At 43.8% G+C, this 16370-nt stretch overlaps 1 protein-coding gene across 1 annotated transcript in view; it reads right to left on the bottom strand.

The window, feature by feature from the left end:
• SLC6A4 (solute carrier family 6 member 4) overlaps positions 1-16370 on the bottom strand; it is a 134763-nt gene that overhangs the window by 22917 nt on the left and 95476 nt on the right. Inside the window, exons 6-8 of the mRNA XM_066599589.1 lie at positions 15905-16039; positions 10324-10427; positions 6985-7112 (exon numbers count right to left, since the gene is read on the bottom strand). Of these exons, the coding sequence (XP_066455686.1) occupies positions 6985-7112; positions 10324-10427; positions 15905-16039 (367 nt within the window). The remainder of the gene's footprint in view (positions 1-6984; positions 7113-10323; positions 10428-15904; positions 16040-16370) is intronic.

Below are 16370 nucleotides of genomic sequence, written 5' to 3'. Positions count from 1 at the left end.
TGGGACTATTTACTCTAGAAAAAAGAAGGTTAAGGGGCGACCAAATAACCATGTATAAGTACATGAGGGGACAATACAAGGATCTCTCCCAGGATCTGTTTATACCCAGGACTGCAACGGTAAAAAGAGGACATCCGCTACGTTTAGAGGAAAGTAGGTTTCATCACCAACATAGAAAGGGATTCTTTACTGTTAGAGCAGCTAGACTGAGGAACTCTCTGCCTGAGGACGTGGTGATGGCAAAATCCATAGAGGAGTTTAAAAGGGGACTTGATGTCTTTCTCGAGAGGAAGGATATTATAAGCTATAAATCTAAGATTATTTGTTAATCCGGGTATACAGGCAGGTAGGAACTATTAGGGGTTGATCCAGGGAACAGTCTAATTGCCATTAGGGAGTCGGGAAGGAATTTTTTCCCCAAAAGGGCTATTGGCTTCTGCTCTTGGGGTTTTTTGCCTTCCTCTGGATCAACAAAACAGGAGGCTAGACAGGCTGGACTAGATGGACATTGTCTTCATTCAGCCTTACGAACTATGTTACTATGTTACCTTGAAAAAAATAAAAAAAATCCACTAAAAAACGCCTTTAACAGAAGTATTTATATACAAATCTACACCTATTAGCCATAACGTTAAACGAGACCGGTGAAGTAAATAAGATTGCTTGATACAAGAAAGTGACTATATTAGGCAACAAGTAAACAGTCAGTTCTTGAAGTTGATGTGTTGGAAGCTGGAAAAATAAAGAAGTGTAAGGATATGAGTATCCTTGACGAAGGCCAAATGGATAGATCATTGGGTTAGAGGATCTCTAGAATGGTACACCTTTGGGGGGTTCCGAGTATGCAGCATTCACCACCTATCCAAAGTGACCCAAGGAAGGACAGCCAGTAAATGGGCAACACTGATGCACGTGTAAAGCAAAGGCTAGCCAGGTCTGATCCCACAGAAGAGCTATTGTAACACAAACTGCTGAAAAAGTTGATGTTGGCTATGATAGGAAGGTATCAGAGCACACACTCTATCACAGCTTGCTGTGTATGCAGCCAAAACCGGTCAGGGTGCCTATTACGAACCATGACTACTGGTGTAAGCACCTGCAGTGAACACATCAACATCAGAACTGGACCATGGAGCAATGGGAGAAGGTGGCCTGGTGTGATGAATTACAATTTTTTCTAATTCTTGCAGACCAGATATACCCCTTCATGGCAACCATATTGGCCAATTACAGTGGCCTCTTTAAGCAGGATAATGGACCCTGCCATACTGTAAAAATAGTTCAGGAATGAATGAGGAATAAGACTAATTCAAGGTAATGACTTGTCCTCCAATTCCCCCAGTTGTCGATCTGATTGAGCCTCTCCATGGATGCGCTGGAGTGAAAATTGGGATCCATTGAGACCTCAACTCTCAGCTTGCAGGACTTCAAGTATCTTGGCGCCCTTTGGGGGTCCTGAGGCGTTCATGCACTGACTAATTACATCTGTTTTAATGGCACCAGAGGAACCTTCTCAATATTAGACAGGTGGTTTAATATCATTGCCGATCGGTGTTTGTTGCAATAGGTTTTATAGACAAAGCTATCTATTCTCGTTAATTTGTTTATGATTGCATCACAGTTTATAATTGACTTTTTCTAGATATCTTGCCAGCCTTGTGGTGACGATACATGGTGATAAGATTATGGGAGCTCAGGAATGTTCTGCACATACATTGCATAGTAAATATCCTTCATACTGTCATGATTTCCTCTTCATAGAGACATAATCGCCTTCCCACGGAGGCTGCCTGACACGCTGTTTCTTTTCCGAACCAGAGCTTTGCAAAGGCGCCTTCAGCTGATAATATTGTCTGTTCACTAGAGGACACTTGGCAGATGTTCAGTGTCAAACAAGTTAATAGTATTTCCGCTTGAGGAAATGAAATTGTGATTTGAGCAATCGTAGTATTGGCTAACTAGAATACATTTCCATCACGTATACTTGGCCAACCTAGTATTCGTTGGACCCACTAAATGAAATCATTCTCAGGATCCACACTCCATCTATATAGAAAGTTCCCTTGTCCACCTATCACGTCCTATAGGCATACAAAGCAAAGTTGGGGCCGCTGTGGGGCGCACTATCATTGATGGGGGCCGCTATGTGGGGCGCTGTCACTGCTGGGGGCTGCTGTGGGAGGCACTGTCACTGCTAAGGGCTGCTGTGGTGGCCACTGACACTGCTGGGGGCCGTTGTTGGGGGCCACTGTCACTGCTGGGGGCCGCTGTGTGGGACGCTGTCACTGCTGGGGGCCGCTGTCACTGCTGGGGGCTGCTGTGGGGGGCGCTGTAACTGCTGGGGCCCGCTATGTGGGGCGCTGTCACTGCTAAGGGCTGCTGTGGGGGCCACTATCACTGCTGGGGGCCGTTGTGGGGGGCCACTGTCACTGCTGGGCGCCCTTGTGGGGGGCCACTGTCACTGCTAGGGGCCGCTGTGTGGGACGCTGTCACTGCTGGGGGCCGCTGTCACTGCTGGGGGCTGCTGTGGGGGGCGCTGTCACTGCTGGGGGCTTATCATTACTGAGATAAGTGAGGGGGAGGCTGGGAGGGGCGAGGGCCTGTGCTCTGGGTGTTTTGGGTTTATTAAATACAGTTATATATTACAATTTTACATTTTTGTTATTTAAACTATAAATATCATGAATTTATGTTTTTTTTCTCGAAGTGACACACCACCCCAGTTATGCTCGGTTTTTGGGCGAATTTTGACGCACCGAGCTCAAAAGGTTGCCTATCACCGGTCTAAGTTCACCTATTAGTATGTGTTTTTTTTGGAGAGGGGGGGAAACAAGAGTACCTGTACGGCAACAGTGCTAGCCACTGAGCCACCATGCTGCCCATGCAAATACACTTCTTTGGAGGTTGTGCCATGTGTCGGACCTTTTATCCAATGTTCTATAGTGCATCTTATGCCTTTAATTCTGGATGAGGTTGGCAGAACCTAACTTCCATCTTTCTGTACGCTCTCAACATTTGCTCCATCCATTTCTCTTTCTGGTTCTATAGGCACCATAAGTTAGTTTATGGTGCTTACAGGATGTGACTGATTCCCTTTAATTGCAGCATAAACGTGCTGCTATTATTTTACATACAGGACGCATCACCAATAAGGTCTACTAGGTTATTTGTAAGTGTTCCCATAAATAATAGACAAGTGGAAAGTGGCAAGCTCAAAGGTCACCCTCATATAAATTATTCTTCTATGGACCTTTGGGACCCATTGTTGTGTTAAAGCCTCGATGTTTGCAAGCAAAGTAAAATCTGATATAACATCTACAAGAAATTTTTCAAGAGAGTAAAGCATCCTGCACAATTTTCACATTTTGCCCTAAATTCTATGCTGATGTTTATTTCTGCTGCATATCGTCGGGGGTGGGGTGGGGTGGGGTGGGGGTGGGGGTGTTGGGGGGTGGCGGGCATAAATACCCAGCTGCCTTGTATTTATTGTACCTTTGGTGAAGAACACAACAAATAGACTGCTGAGATGTCTCAAATATAAAGGGTATAAAAAGGAAAGAAATAGATACAATTTGGGACAATGGACCGATTTCCAGATTAGCCTTACACTTATCCAGGACAAAAGGTTTGTTTTTTTCTTGATAAAGCAAAATATAGCGAGCCAGGATTGTTAAAAAAACACTTGTCTATCAAAAAGACACACGTCCATCAAGTTCTACCTTTCCCAGATCTAGCTTTTTGATACAGTGAGTGGTGAGCCACCAAAGGAGACAGACCATGTAGCTGCTACTGGACTAATGGGTAGCAGGCTTGTGGATACATGGCGCCACTACGCATTCCACCCAATGAACCACTAGCCGCTGCTCCTGTCACTAGTACAACAACCTTCATCATAAGTCACACACTACTGTAGCTTGATGACCTGAGAGCAGGAGATGCGAGAGGAGTCAGCTTTTGTGCAGAGCGTATGGCCAGCATCACAATATAGTAGTGTGACTTATGCTGAAGATAGCTGTGTGGTGGCTGGAGGTTCGTGAGCGGGTCTGATGGTTCATTGGTTGGGAGGAGGAGGCAGTATTACTAAGTGGAACTACAGAGTGGACACTATTACTAAGTAAGTGAACTGTTATTAAGTGGGTACTATTATTAATTAGGGTCAGAGAGGTGGTAGTGTTTCTTTGTAGGGTGACAGAGATGAACTAGTACTATGGGGCAGAACACTGAGAGGGGCAGTGGAAGGATAAAGAGAGTGTGCACGAACTGTGGCTGGAAGAAGTCTTCATGGTGGTCTGGACCCAGATAGAGAAGAAAAAGGAAGTCGTATGACTCCAATCAGAAAGGATGTTCCCTGTAGTCACTATTGCTCTGTAGACCTGGTGCTTATTATTTAGCGACAATGTTATTTAGAACAATACTAGATACAGAGCTGCTGTACCTGAGGCCCCTAGATACAGAAGAGGCAAAGCACCCCCTATCCTCTGCACACTCAGTACATGTGGTCAATTTTGTCTCATGAGGGAAACAAATCCCATCTTGACATAGAGGGGGTTACGTTTCTGGCTCTTAGGACTATGAATATATAGTTTGCTATTACAGTTAATCACTTGACAATAACTCTTCTAAGAAGACCAGAAGAGCAGATGGGAGGCAATTCCTTCTAGCACATAGTCCGGATTTTGGGTTGTGAAGTTACAGAACCAGGGGCATAACTATAGAGGATGCAGGGGATGCGGTTTCACCCGGGCCCAGGAGCCTTGGGGGGCCCATAAGGCCTCTCTTCTCCATATAGGGAGCCCAGTACTATGAATAAAGCATTATAGTTGGGGGCCCATTACAGATTTTGCATTGGGGCCCAGGAGCTTGAAGTTACGCCCCTGTACAGAACATAGAAGTTTTGGTGCACATTTTCATTTCTGTCATTTCCTACAATGTCAAAAGCAATCAACAAAGTGGTGCCTACAGACATACTGCATCTTACATACATACCCTACACCCCATACATCCTATAATATACACTGCTTCAGATTGCTGTTGGCTATGGAATTAGTTCAGTTGCATAGATGGAGAATGTGGATGTCCTCATTAAGGCGTGCTGGGTGTTTACACTGTCCTCCTAGATCAGTCAGATATCTGGAATAGTTTGCAGTTCACTGGATGATTTGATGGTCAACGACTCTGACAGTGAAATGTGCAGACTAAGCCATCGGTAATCTCTGTACTGACCAATGCCTTGGACCGGCTTAAATACTTTCCTTCTTTCAGAAAAGTGAAAAATCAGTAACATGTGACAATCTATCATGCAGGACTAATGTGGCAGCCTGTAAGTTCTCATGTATTACTGCTTGATGGTTTCATAGATTGACTGCCTTAAGAAAAAAATAAGGGGCTCACATCAGCCAAATTCAGTACATGCCCTTCCCTCGCAAGAGGAAATCATGTTATAAGTTACACAATGGCAACATGTTGATGATTATGGGGATTTAATGCAAGACAGATACCTATTGAAGGGTATGTTCACAAGCAGCAAATCTGTTGCAGAAACTTCTGTGACTGATCCGTTTCATGGGCCAAGAGGGGTATTGTCTCTCCTTAAGGAGAGCACCCAAAAAGTATGTGGAGACACCTGGGGGGGGAAATTGGTCAGGGGATGGCATTGTCTCTCCCCAAAGAGAGCACCCAGAAAGGGTGTGAGTACACCTAAAAGGTGAATGAGGAGACTTATATGGCCATTCATGCTCCTCTGAGTAATTTATGCAAATAAGGAAGATGGAACAATGCCTCTTCAGTGCCACCTACTGGATGGCAGCATTCCTTTAAATTAAGGGCGCCTACCCACTGGCGTTGCCGATTTTCGTGCGTGAAAAACGCCGCGTTTTTCACGCCTTTTTCGCGGCGTTTTTCGTTCATTTCCATTGACAATCATGGGTGCATTAAGAGAAAAATAAGGAGACATATGCAACTGACAGTTTCTATGTGAAAAATTGCAACGAAACAAAAAACCCCCCCAAATGGACAAGAACACATTCTATGCTAATTGCTCTTCAGAAAAAACGCAAAACGCAATTTAGCATCGCAGGAAAAAAAATCGCCAGTGGGTAGGCACCCTAATATACGACTTTTTAACAAGTCTGTAAAACAATGATTAGAAGTACAAAAACAAGTCAGAAAACCATATACAGACAACTGTGTCGGGGTGCTTGCCAATCATCAGTGTGCAGTAGGTTTCTGGCTTGGCACAGTTTCATACATCTGAATGGGGTTGTTTCTGCAGCATGTGCGTGGATTTCTTCAAATCCAACGTGGATTTATTGGACAGTCGCTATACTGTAACATGCAGGTGTGGCAATATTCCTAACTGATTAATGAGCCAGTGCACAAAAAGCTTCATTTATGGTACTAATGCAAATGGATGACTACAGCAAGATATACAAAGTTGGCTGATTATAACTAGCCTCATTAATGAAATAATTGTGACTAACCTCTTCATTGGAAGAATTATGGCTAAGGGTACTTTTACACGACTTTCAAGTGTTTAAGCACCTGGCAGTCTTCACAACGATCATCGCTGCTGTCCTTTCATACAGGATCGATAATTGTTCACTGAATGGAGGCAGAGAACGCTGGAGATCTTTTCCCGCCTCCATTGAGAGTAAACAGGCAGTCGTTCATAGATGAGCCACTGACAGCCTGTTTACTTGGGCCGACTATCTGCAGCTTTTTACCCCTGAATATACTGAGCGATAAGCAAACAAATTATCATTCGTCATTCAATCGTTGGCTGTGTTTATAGTGGATGATTATTATTCGTTTTGTAACAATTGCCTGAATGATAGTGGTTACGTGTAAAAGGGCCTTTACTTCTTCAAGGGAAATTTTAGGACTTCCCTCATCAGTAGAAGAATTATTGCTACCTGTAACAATGTACTTGTAATTATAAGTGTAACAGTCTATGACTTCGTCAGCAACTTCGAAAACATTTTTTACCTGTATCTTTGGCAACTTCTGAGACATCCAAGTTTCTCATTTCAGCCATATATCCCAAGACGGTGAATATGACAAAGCCGGACACAAAACTAGTCATGCAGTTGATTGTACTCGTCACCAACGCATCCCTGTAATGTACAGTGCACAGAGGTTAAAAGTTGGGAAAAGCAAAGTAATAATTATTACGGCCCATTGACAATAACTTATTTTCAGGCCATGTGTTGTCCATGTAGTCTATGGACAGCTCAAGGCCCCATTATAGCTTATAAGGCTATTCACATGAACCATTTTACACGCAGGACCATCAAAATCACTGCATGTCCTATTCTCATCTGTTTGCATAGGCGAGAATAAAACATGCAATGTGCAGGGTCCATAGAGATCAATTAGTAGACAGACCGATGTCCGTGTACTCACCAATGCAAGTCGCAACCAAGTTTCTTGGGTGCAACTTGTATGTAAATCTGGCCTAAATCACAAAGTTATAGTTCATGCACAAATTTGAATAAAGTCCAGTATCAAACATCCATGAAAGTCCATGAAACATGTAAAACTCCAAAACAGTCGACGGATGGCAGTATTTGGTTTGGTTGACAAGCCAAGTCATATTTTAAGGTCAGACGTTGACGTACAAGATAGCCATACATGACACTGGAGAGACAGTTACTTGCTCCTGGATGAGAGCTATTTTGCATACTTCTCCCAGCCAGCATTGTCTTAAAGGGGTTATCCAAGATAAAAAAAAAAAGCATAGCTGCTTTCTTAAAAAAATCAGCGCCACACCTGTCCATGTTTTGTATCTATTATTGCAGCTCAACTCCATTGCAGTGAGTGGGATTGCGCTACAGTACCACATACAACATGGGAACAGGTTTGGCGCTCTTTCTTGAAGAAAGAAGCCATGTTTTTCTACTTCTGCATGACCCCTTTAGAGATTGCCTACTAGCTAAAAGAGAATAAGTATCTTTTGTGTAGATGAAAAATCAAAATAGAGGATTGTTATTGGGTGGGTCATAGAAAGTAGTCACAGTCTGTTGCAGTTTAAAGCTTGTTCAGTCTATAGTAATATAGAAAACTCAAACATTAATCTTGTCGCTCAAGTCTAGACAGATCAGCCAGATAACTGGGTCTTTCTATGGATAGATGGCTAAACATAAGATTTGCTACAGTGTGAATATCAATCATATACCGGACTGTTTGTACAAACAAATCAGCCATCAACATGCAAGACTGGAATGGCAGGTCATGGTAAAAATAAAACCCTTCGCGCCAAGTGGCGATCCATTGAACATAATATGCTGATCACACCATACATCTACAGTTTTTATAAGAGGACCAGCTGAAAAAACTAATTTAATTTTTTTGTAGACATTAGTTGGTTGTCACCAATTATGTTTAAAAATGCTAAAGGGGTTCTCTCATCTCATAAAGAGATGGCTTTATGATCCTGAGAATGAAAGGGCACAGTGCTCGTTTCCCGCAAGATCTCCTTCATGATTTTCTTTGCACATTGGCCCCCAATCACCTGACTGTGCATGGCTCCTGTCAGGATCGGCGGCTCGGGGGTCCTCCGTGCCCTCACCGCCGCTACTGTCACTCAGGCGGCTGCCATGCAGCTCAGGGGAGCTTCAGTCCTCGTTACCTCCCCTTGTCTCCGGGCTCCTCCTCACCGTCAGGTTGCTAGAGACGTGGCAGGTGCCACCCCGTGTCTCGTCTTTGCTTGACCCTCTTGTACCGCGTACCCTCTCGTTGCCAACCCGGATAGTCTGACTTGCCTTGGTGTTGTTTGTTTCAGTGTCTGTCTGTTCGTTAGTCCCCCTGTCCCCCTTCCTTAGTCAGTGTAGGGACTGTCGCCCAGTTGTCGCCCTGGGCCTTAGCCCAGGGGGGCACGTAGGTAGGGACAGGGGTTGCGGGTTTTTCAGGGACCTCCAGTATCCCTGACCCCAGTCCTTACAGCTCCATTCAAATGGATATAGCCAGCCGAAGTTTCCTGAATGGACAGATGGCCGGGAGCTCCGCCATGCAGGAAAAAGTTAGAAGAGGACACCGTATTATACCAGAAATGCATCCCCCAGAATCAGTGGGGGTACCAGAAGTTGCCCTCCTCACCAATTATCACTTTATCAGATGGGAAATCCCCTTTAACCCCTTGAGTGGCACGACCGGAAATTTTCCGGTACGAGCTCCACTGCCCATAGCGATATAGCCCGGAAGATTTCCGGGCTATGTATCACTATGGGAGCTGCAGAGCACAATGCCATAAGCTGTGACAGTGTGCTCTGCCTGCACAGACCCACAGAGAACAAAGCAAGGGCTTTGAAAAACCAGCAGAAGATATTGCTGATATGCCGGCAATCTCCTGCTTCTAAGTCTCCTGCTTTGTTTATAGGTTGCCATAGAGACCATCGGCTTGTCAGAAGCAAGCCGATGGTCTCTGTGGCAGGGAGAGCTAGTGCTTGGCTGTCAGAGGACAGCTAGGTACTAGCTCTTACAGCAGAGATCAGAGAAAACCTCCGATCTCTGCTGTGTTAACCCTCTACATGCTGCAGTCTATGTGACTGCAGCATGTAAAGGGCTGTCACTGCAGCATGTAAAGGGCTGTCACCATCGGACCCCCTGAATGTGATCAGGGGGTCCTGATGCGTCCCTGTGGAAGTCCCTAAAGGGACAAAAAAAAAAACGTAAAAAAATTATTTAAAAAAATTATAAAAACACTTGTCTCCCTTTACTTGGTAAAAAATCAAAAATACAATCACATATGTGGTATCCATGCATCGTAAGGACCCAGAGAAGGAAGTTAATGCATTATTTAACCCCTTAATGACATGGCCCCTTTTTTTCTTTTTTCCCCATTTCTTTTTTTCCTCCCCCGTTTAAAAAATCACAACTTGTCCCGCAAAAAAACAAGCCCTTATATGGCCATGTCAATGGAAAAATGAAAAAGTTATGGCTCTTGAGACGCAACTGCAAAATTAGTTGAAATTCAATGATTGGACCATTTTAAAAAACCTGCCCTGGTGGGCACGACAGGGTGGTAGGAAACCCACCACTCAAGGGGTTAAATGATGAATGACTGAAATGGTCAAATTTGCTTATTTTGACCAACTTTCAATTTAATGCATATAGGCAGCCTTAGCAACAAGTAGGGACTTTGTACGGTTAGTTTTAGTCTTCTAAGAAAAAAACTTTTAAACTTTTTTTTATTGCCAGGTAACATTTGGAGTTGACATACTAGAAGCCAACAGGAAATGAAATCATCTGTTGACTGAGGAATAATGTAATTAAAATCAACAGTATAATTAACAGTGAATTTAATGAAAATGTTCATATAATACTAACTGGTAGCAGTTGTTGTGAAATTTATTGTAGCTCGCAAAGGCCAGTAAAACTCCAAACCCAGGGCCCAGGGAGAAGAAAATCTGCGCTGCTGCATCCACCCAGACCTGTAAGAACAAAGTACACGGATGAAAGGAGATTCAATTTCACAGTTGAAATCAAGTAATATTCATCTATGGATAGAAAAAAGTAATTAAATCACGGCGGGTCATAATTCATAGTCTAGTCAAGATGCTTGACATGTGCACCCAATATTGTTTTTTTCTGTTTCATACTGTACTGAAAACTTGATTTTAGCTGTTTTGCATGACTGACTGGGAGTCAGAGCTTCTCTTTCTAGAGAGCCCCAATTCTCAGTTCCAACAATCGTATAAAGCCGTATAAACTCATGAGATGGTCATCATGTCTTCGGAAAGGTGAAAAAAAAGTGGTGGAGCTACTCCGTGGGTGGATATACAACGTTCGTTAGTGAATAATGGTACAAGGCGGGGCGTAACTAAAGGCTCAGGGGGCCCTGATGCAAAAGGTGAGCTGGGGCCCCCCCTCTATCTGTATCTGTACCCGTACCCATACCTAAACCATGCTCCACGGAGGCATAACTTGAAGCTTCTGGGCCCCAATGCAAAACCTGTAACCGGGCCCCCAACTATAATGCTTTATTCATAGTACTGGGCTCCCTATATGGAGAAGAGAGGCCTTATGGGCCCCCTAAGGCTCCTGGGCCGGGGTGCAACCGCATCCCCTGCACCCTCTATAGTTACGCCCCTGGGTACAAGTGTATGTGGGAGGTGCAGCCAGCCAGACGTACACCTGTACAAGACGGGTCAAGGAGTGCACTGTGAAAGTTAAAAAAAGAAAACTGGCTCAAGACGCAACAACTCAAAAAATGGTGATGATGGTAGAATTTAATATGGAGTATAACACCCGCATTCTTCCTCCTGCATCTCAGTGACATCCCGGAGAATACCTACAGGCGCTCGGTGGTGAGACACCTGGTAAACTCAGCAAGGGCCTATGTCCCAAAACTTTGGAGACAAACACTACCACCCTCCATTTCATTGTGGTTTCATCTTATATGTGAGATCAGCGAGATGGAAGAGCTCACAGTATCACTCAAAGACGCTCATGAAAAATTTGTCAAAACGTGGCATCATTGGCTGGAGCTCCAAAACTCTGATGAATATAAGAATCTTTCTGGACAGAACGTTAGGTAGCTTCCCCAACAAGGGTTTTCAGCCAGTTATTAATTCCCTCACTTCCACGCCTTACATGTCTTCTTTTACGGAATATAGGGACCTGTATTTGTCTTTCTCCCCCCTCCCCTTTTTTTTGTCTTATCAGTCTTTGTTGTCTTTGTCTTGCTGCTTTTCCCTCCCCCTAAAACCTTCTATGTTCCCTTTCCTTACCCTTGCTGCAAGTCAAGGTACATATTGTCAGGACCTACCTGGTCCCATATAGTGACTGATACCTTGGAATGTTAAAGATGTATGTACACATATATTTTGTTTTTGTACTCGGTAAATGTTGAATTGCAGTTTTATATGGAAAACGTATAAATAAAGAATTAAAAAAATAATAATAATATGGAGTATGACCAGCAGAAAAACGCGTTTCAAGGATAGATCTGTTCTTCAGTAAATGCAGGGACATAACAAACTGGATGGATACGGTGAGTGTTTATGTTTCCATGCCAGCAACACATTTTAGGGATGATTTTCAGAGAAGGGCTTATATTTAAAGCCCTTTCCCGAAAATAACTGCAGCGCTTGCCGGCAGCCCATTGCTTTCAATGGAGCCGGCTGTAGCGCCGTCTCCATTGAATTCAATGGGAGAACATTGCGATCCTCTGCTACAGCTGTGACAGCTGTGGCAGAGGATTTCTTCATCTCCGCCGGGAGTCCCATTGTCACAGGACACTGTGACAATGCTGTCACAGTGTTCAGTACAAGGAGATGAAGAAATCCTCTGCCACAGCTGTCATAGCTGTAGCAGAGGATCGCAATGTTCTCTATATGTCAATGGGGCCGCTGCTGCTGCCACCGACCCCTGAGACAGCATCCAGGGGTTTCACATCCAAGGAATCCCCGCTGCAGCTGTCACAGCCGCAGCAGGGGATAGCGGGCAGTGCACTTCATGTGTGGAAAAACGCGGCCAAGTGCGTTTTTTCTGCGTGCCGCCCACTTCGGCCATGCGAATTTTTGTGCATTTGCGTTCTGTGCACAAAAAATTTGCTGGTTAAAACGCCCGTGTGACTGAGCTCTAAAAGGTAAATAAATGCACCAATCTATTAGTTATGATATGCCGATCTAGTATTGTTATATTCCAACTTCACAAATATCCTATAGTGATATACATACATTTCAAGCTAAAGCTGTTTATGGAATGATTATCTAAAAAGAAATATGCGTGTGCAGTTTGAGTTGGAGCTTCTTCACACTGGCGATCGCGATTTTGCCGCGAGAAAATCACGTCAAAATCGCGTCTTTTTTCCTATGATTTTTGAGCATCAGCACTGCTTTGTCTTGCTAAAATATCACTACCGCTCACGATTTTCTCAGATATTTTTAATCGCACGATTTTGTAGCGCGAAAGTCAATAGGACTTTCTAATGTTAAAAACGCATTGCATTAAAAATTCCAAGTTCGTGCTTTGCAAAGCAATAAAAAGGAGGCTCCATAGGGAAACATGGGAGATAAAAAAAAAAAAATCGCACATCGCAGAAAGAAAGGACATGCTGCAATTTTTTTTCTCGCAACATCGCGTGAGTGAAAACATCGCAAATGTGAAGAAAACCATTGAAAATCATTGGTTTCATAATTCCGCGTTTTTACTCACTATCGCATTTTGCGATTTTCTCGCCACTGTGAAGGCGCCCTTAATCAACTATTTGTCATTACAAAGCATGGCATAGAGCAGCAGACATGTTTGTAAACACACAAAAAAAACTTTGTGTTTTTTTTTTTGAATCACCTGAAGAAAAAAAAGTTTCATTTGTTCAGAACAAGAAAATACGAAATTATAGATAAGTCCAATTACTGTCAGGCTGCATTGTATCACTACTGAGAAGACTAAAGCAATCCTTTCATTAGGAGAACCTGAAAGAAAAGAGTTTCTAAGAAATACCCTCTATAGGTAAAGGATTTCTAACTAGGATTATAAGAATGACCATTATATCTTTTCCTGATAAGATTTTAACTAGATGTCTTTAATCAAAACACAAAATAATTGGCTGGTAAATTGCCCCTTGTATGTAAAGTCAATGTAAGGTCTGATAAAGGCCACAAAGGCCTTGGTAAGAAAGAGAACAGTCCTAAGAGGCAGCAGTGTGACAGAACTTATGATGGATTTTAAGCTCACCTTAAAATCATTGTTCAGCCGAAGAGTAAACAATGGCAGCGTTTACACGCAACGATTATTGCTCATATGTAGAGATGAGCAAGTATACTCGCTAAAGGCAATTGCTCAAGCGAGCATTGCCTTTAGCGAGTATCTCCCCGCTCGAGACTGAAGGTTCGGGTGCTGGCAGCAGGCAGGGAGCTGCGGGGGTGAGTGGGGCGGAACGGAGGGGAGATCTCTCTCTCCCTCTCCCCCCCCACGCTCCCTCCTGCTGACTGCTGCTACTCACCGCTCCCCCGTGTCGGCACCCAAACCTTCAGTCTCGAGTGGGGAGATACTGGCTAAAGGCAATGCTCGCTCGAGCAATTGCCTTTAGCGAGTATACTCGCTCATCTCTATTCATATGCCATAGTTTGAACGAATTTTGAGCAATAATCGTTGCGTGTAAATGGGGCTTTAAAGGCCATTCAATACTTCTCTGAGAAACCTTTATTTGCATACGATATAAAGCCCCATTTACACGCAACGATTACAGCTCAAAATTTGTTCAAACGATGGCATATGAGCGTTAATCATTGTGTGTAAACGCTGCCATCATTTACTCTTTGTCCGAACGATGATTTTAAGGTGAGCTTAAAATCCACGGTTCAGCCAGAAAGAGGATAACACAGACCGCACTCTCTGTTCTGCACCCGCGAGGACAATGGAACTGATTGCAGAGCTCAGACCACCTGCTGAGCTCTGTACACAGCTCCCAGAGGCTCATTTACACGCAAGTGAGCTGATAAAGTGCTAATAGACATTAGTGTCCATTAGCACTTTATGCAAAATGATCGCTAGAACTGTCAATCTTTCAATCGTTTGAGAGATTGTCTTTGCGGGTAAATGAGCCTTCGGTCTTCTCATACCTACTGGGTGATTATCCACAAGGAGAAACTGTACCCCTCACAACCCAGATCTCACATGTCCACATTTCAGACTTATAATGATTCCTAACCAAAGTTTCCCGAAACCAGTGCAGTTATATTAAATGGTGCATTGTGTCGTATCTTCTGTTTGTGACCAATGCCCGATATGGTCATACAGTATGAAAATACAACCCAAAGCAGTGCCTCATTATAAGCACCATAAAGTGCAGTGCCTGAATAACAGTGCTAATATGTTGGCCACTCCCAGTTGCTTAAATAGCATTGCTATAAATTGCCAGCATCATACACTGCAAAAATAATATACAAAATGGGGCCTAAGTAGCAGCGCTAAAGACTGTCACATAATGCACAAATACATGCAGAGTAAAGTAATCCAGTGTGAGTGTTATACACTTTGTAAATAATACTGTTGTATAATTAATAGATCCATGGTGGTCAAAAGCCTTGGATGTAAGGCCATCTGAGACAACCCCTTCAGTAGGAGCAGCTGATGCCGTATGTGTAAGTGCCTATAGTGTACATCCAAAGGCTGGCTTAACTAGAACCATTCGGTTCCATGGACGTTTGGCCAAAGTTGTGTATGATGTAATCTACATATTGTAGAGGTGCGCTACAGAGGATGGCCTGTAGGGGGCAACAGACAGTCAGTCTGGTGCTTGAGGCAAGAGAGAAAACACCCACAGCTGTGGTCAGTAAGATAAAAAGGCTTGTTCCTGCTGCAGTGGGAGAGTGTGTTGGCTGAGAGAGCCAGTGAGACAGCTCAGTGGAGCTGAGAGGGCTGCTCGCCCAGGGTCTGGTGCAGACCAAGAAGGCCAGAGGTTGACAGGGTGACGCCCCTAACCTCAACTTCCGAGAGGTGGGTGTGTGTCTGGCAGGACACTTGGAGGTCTCTGGCCCTGGAATACTCCTGTTGTAAGCAGAGAGAGACGCTGTCGCAGCAGGACGCTTGGAGAAGCCTGCCCTTGGACTAGGGTCTGGAGATACTACAGACTTAAGGACCAGCTGCGCTCTGGACATCCACAGGTCTGTGCAAAATCAACGGACGTATTATTGTCTCCTTAGCTGAGGATTTACTTGCTGTGTCCTTCAACCCTGTAGAGGATGATATTGAAGGGACTTTGAAAAGGACTGTGAAGGGACTTTGTGTTGAAAACGTTTATTGTTATTTCTCTGGAGACCCAGTCGTTTATGTTTCTGCTAAAGATTGTATGAATAAAGTAACCAAGAAGCGAAAGTGACCGTTCGGCGTGCTATTTAACCCCCGTGTTGTCACAATATGTATTATATTATATTCTTGTATCTCTTCAATTCAGTCCTACCTCAGTGGTCAACAACTTCTCGAAGTCAGGTTGCAGGTAGTATATAACTCCCCTCCAAGCACCAGGGAGTGTTGCCCCTCGGATTAACAGCATTGCAAGCACAACGTATGGGAATGTTGCAGTAACCCACACCACCTGTAAAGAAGATACAGAAACTCAATTATCTTTTTGCTAGATCATACAAAAAATTCAGTAATTGGCACAACAATGATTCCTTGAGTCACTCAAAAATCAGCTGAAATATGCAGAGAAATTTGATATAAAGAACATATAAAGAGTACACTAAAGTGTATTCACTTAACGTCTCCATTTATTTTAAAACCAACACATACACACGTTTCGAGGCTGCCAAGCCTCTTCCTCTGTATCTGCTAGGGGCATATGTCCATGGCAGAGAGTATTACTCTGAAGTCATGCCTGCAGAGAAGTTTAAACAATAAGATATACTAGCGTGACATGGGAGGCC

The sequence above is a fragment of the Eleutherodactylus coqui genome, chromosome 4 (assembly GCF_035609145.1).
Source record: "Eleutherodactylus coqui strain aEleCoq1 chromosome 4, aEleCoq1.hap1, whole genome shotgun sequence".
NCBI classification, from domain to species: domain Eukaryota; kingdom Metazoa; phylum Chordata; class Amphibia; order Anura; family Eleutherodactylidae; genus Eleutherodactylus; species Eleutherodactylus coqui.
This window is presented reverse-complemented; position numbering and strand designations above follow the sequence as displayed.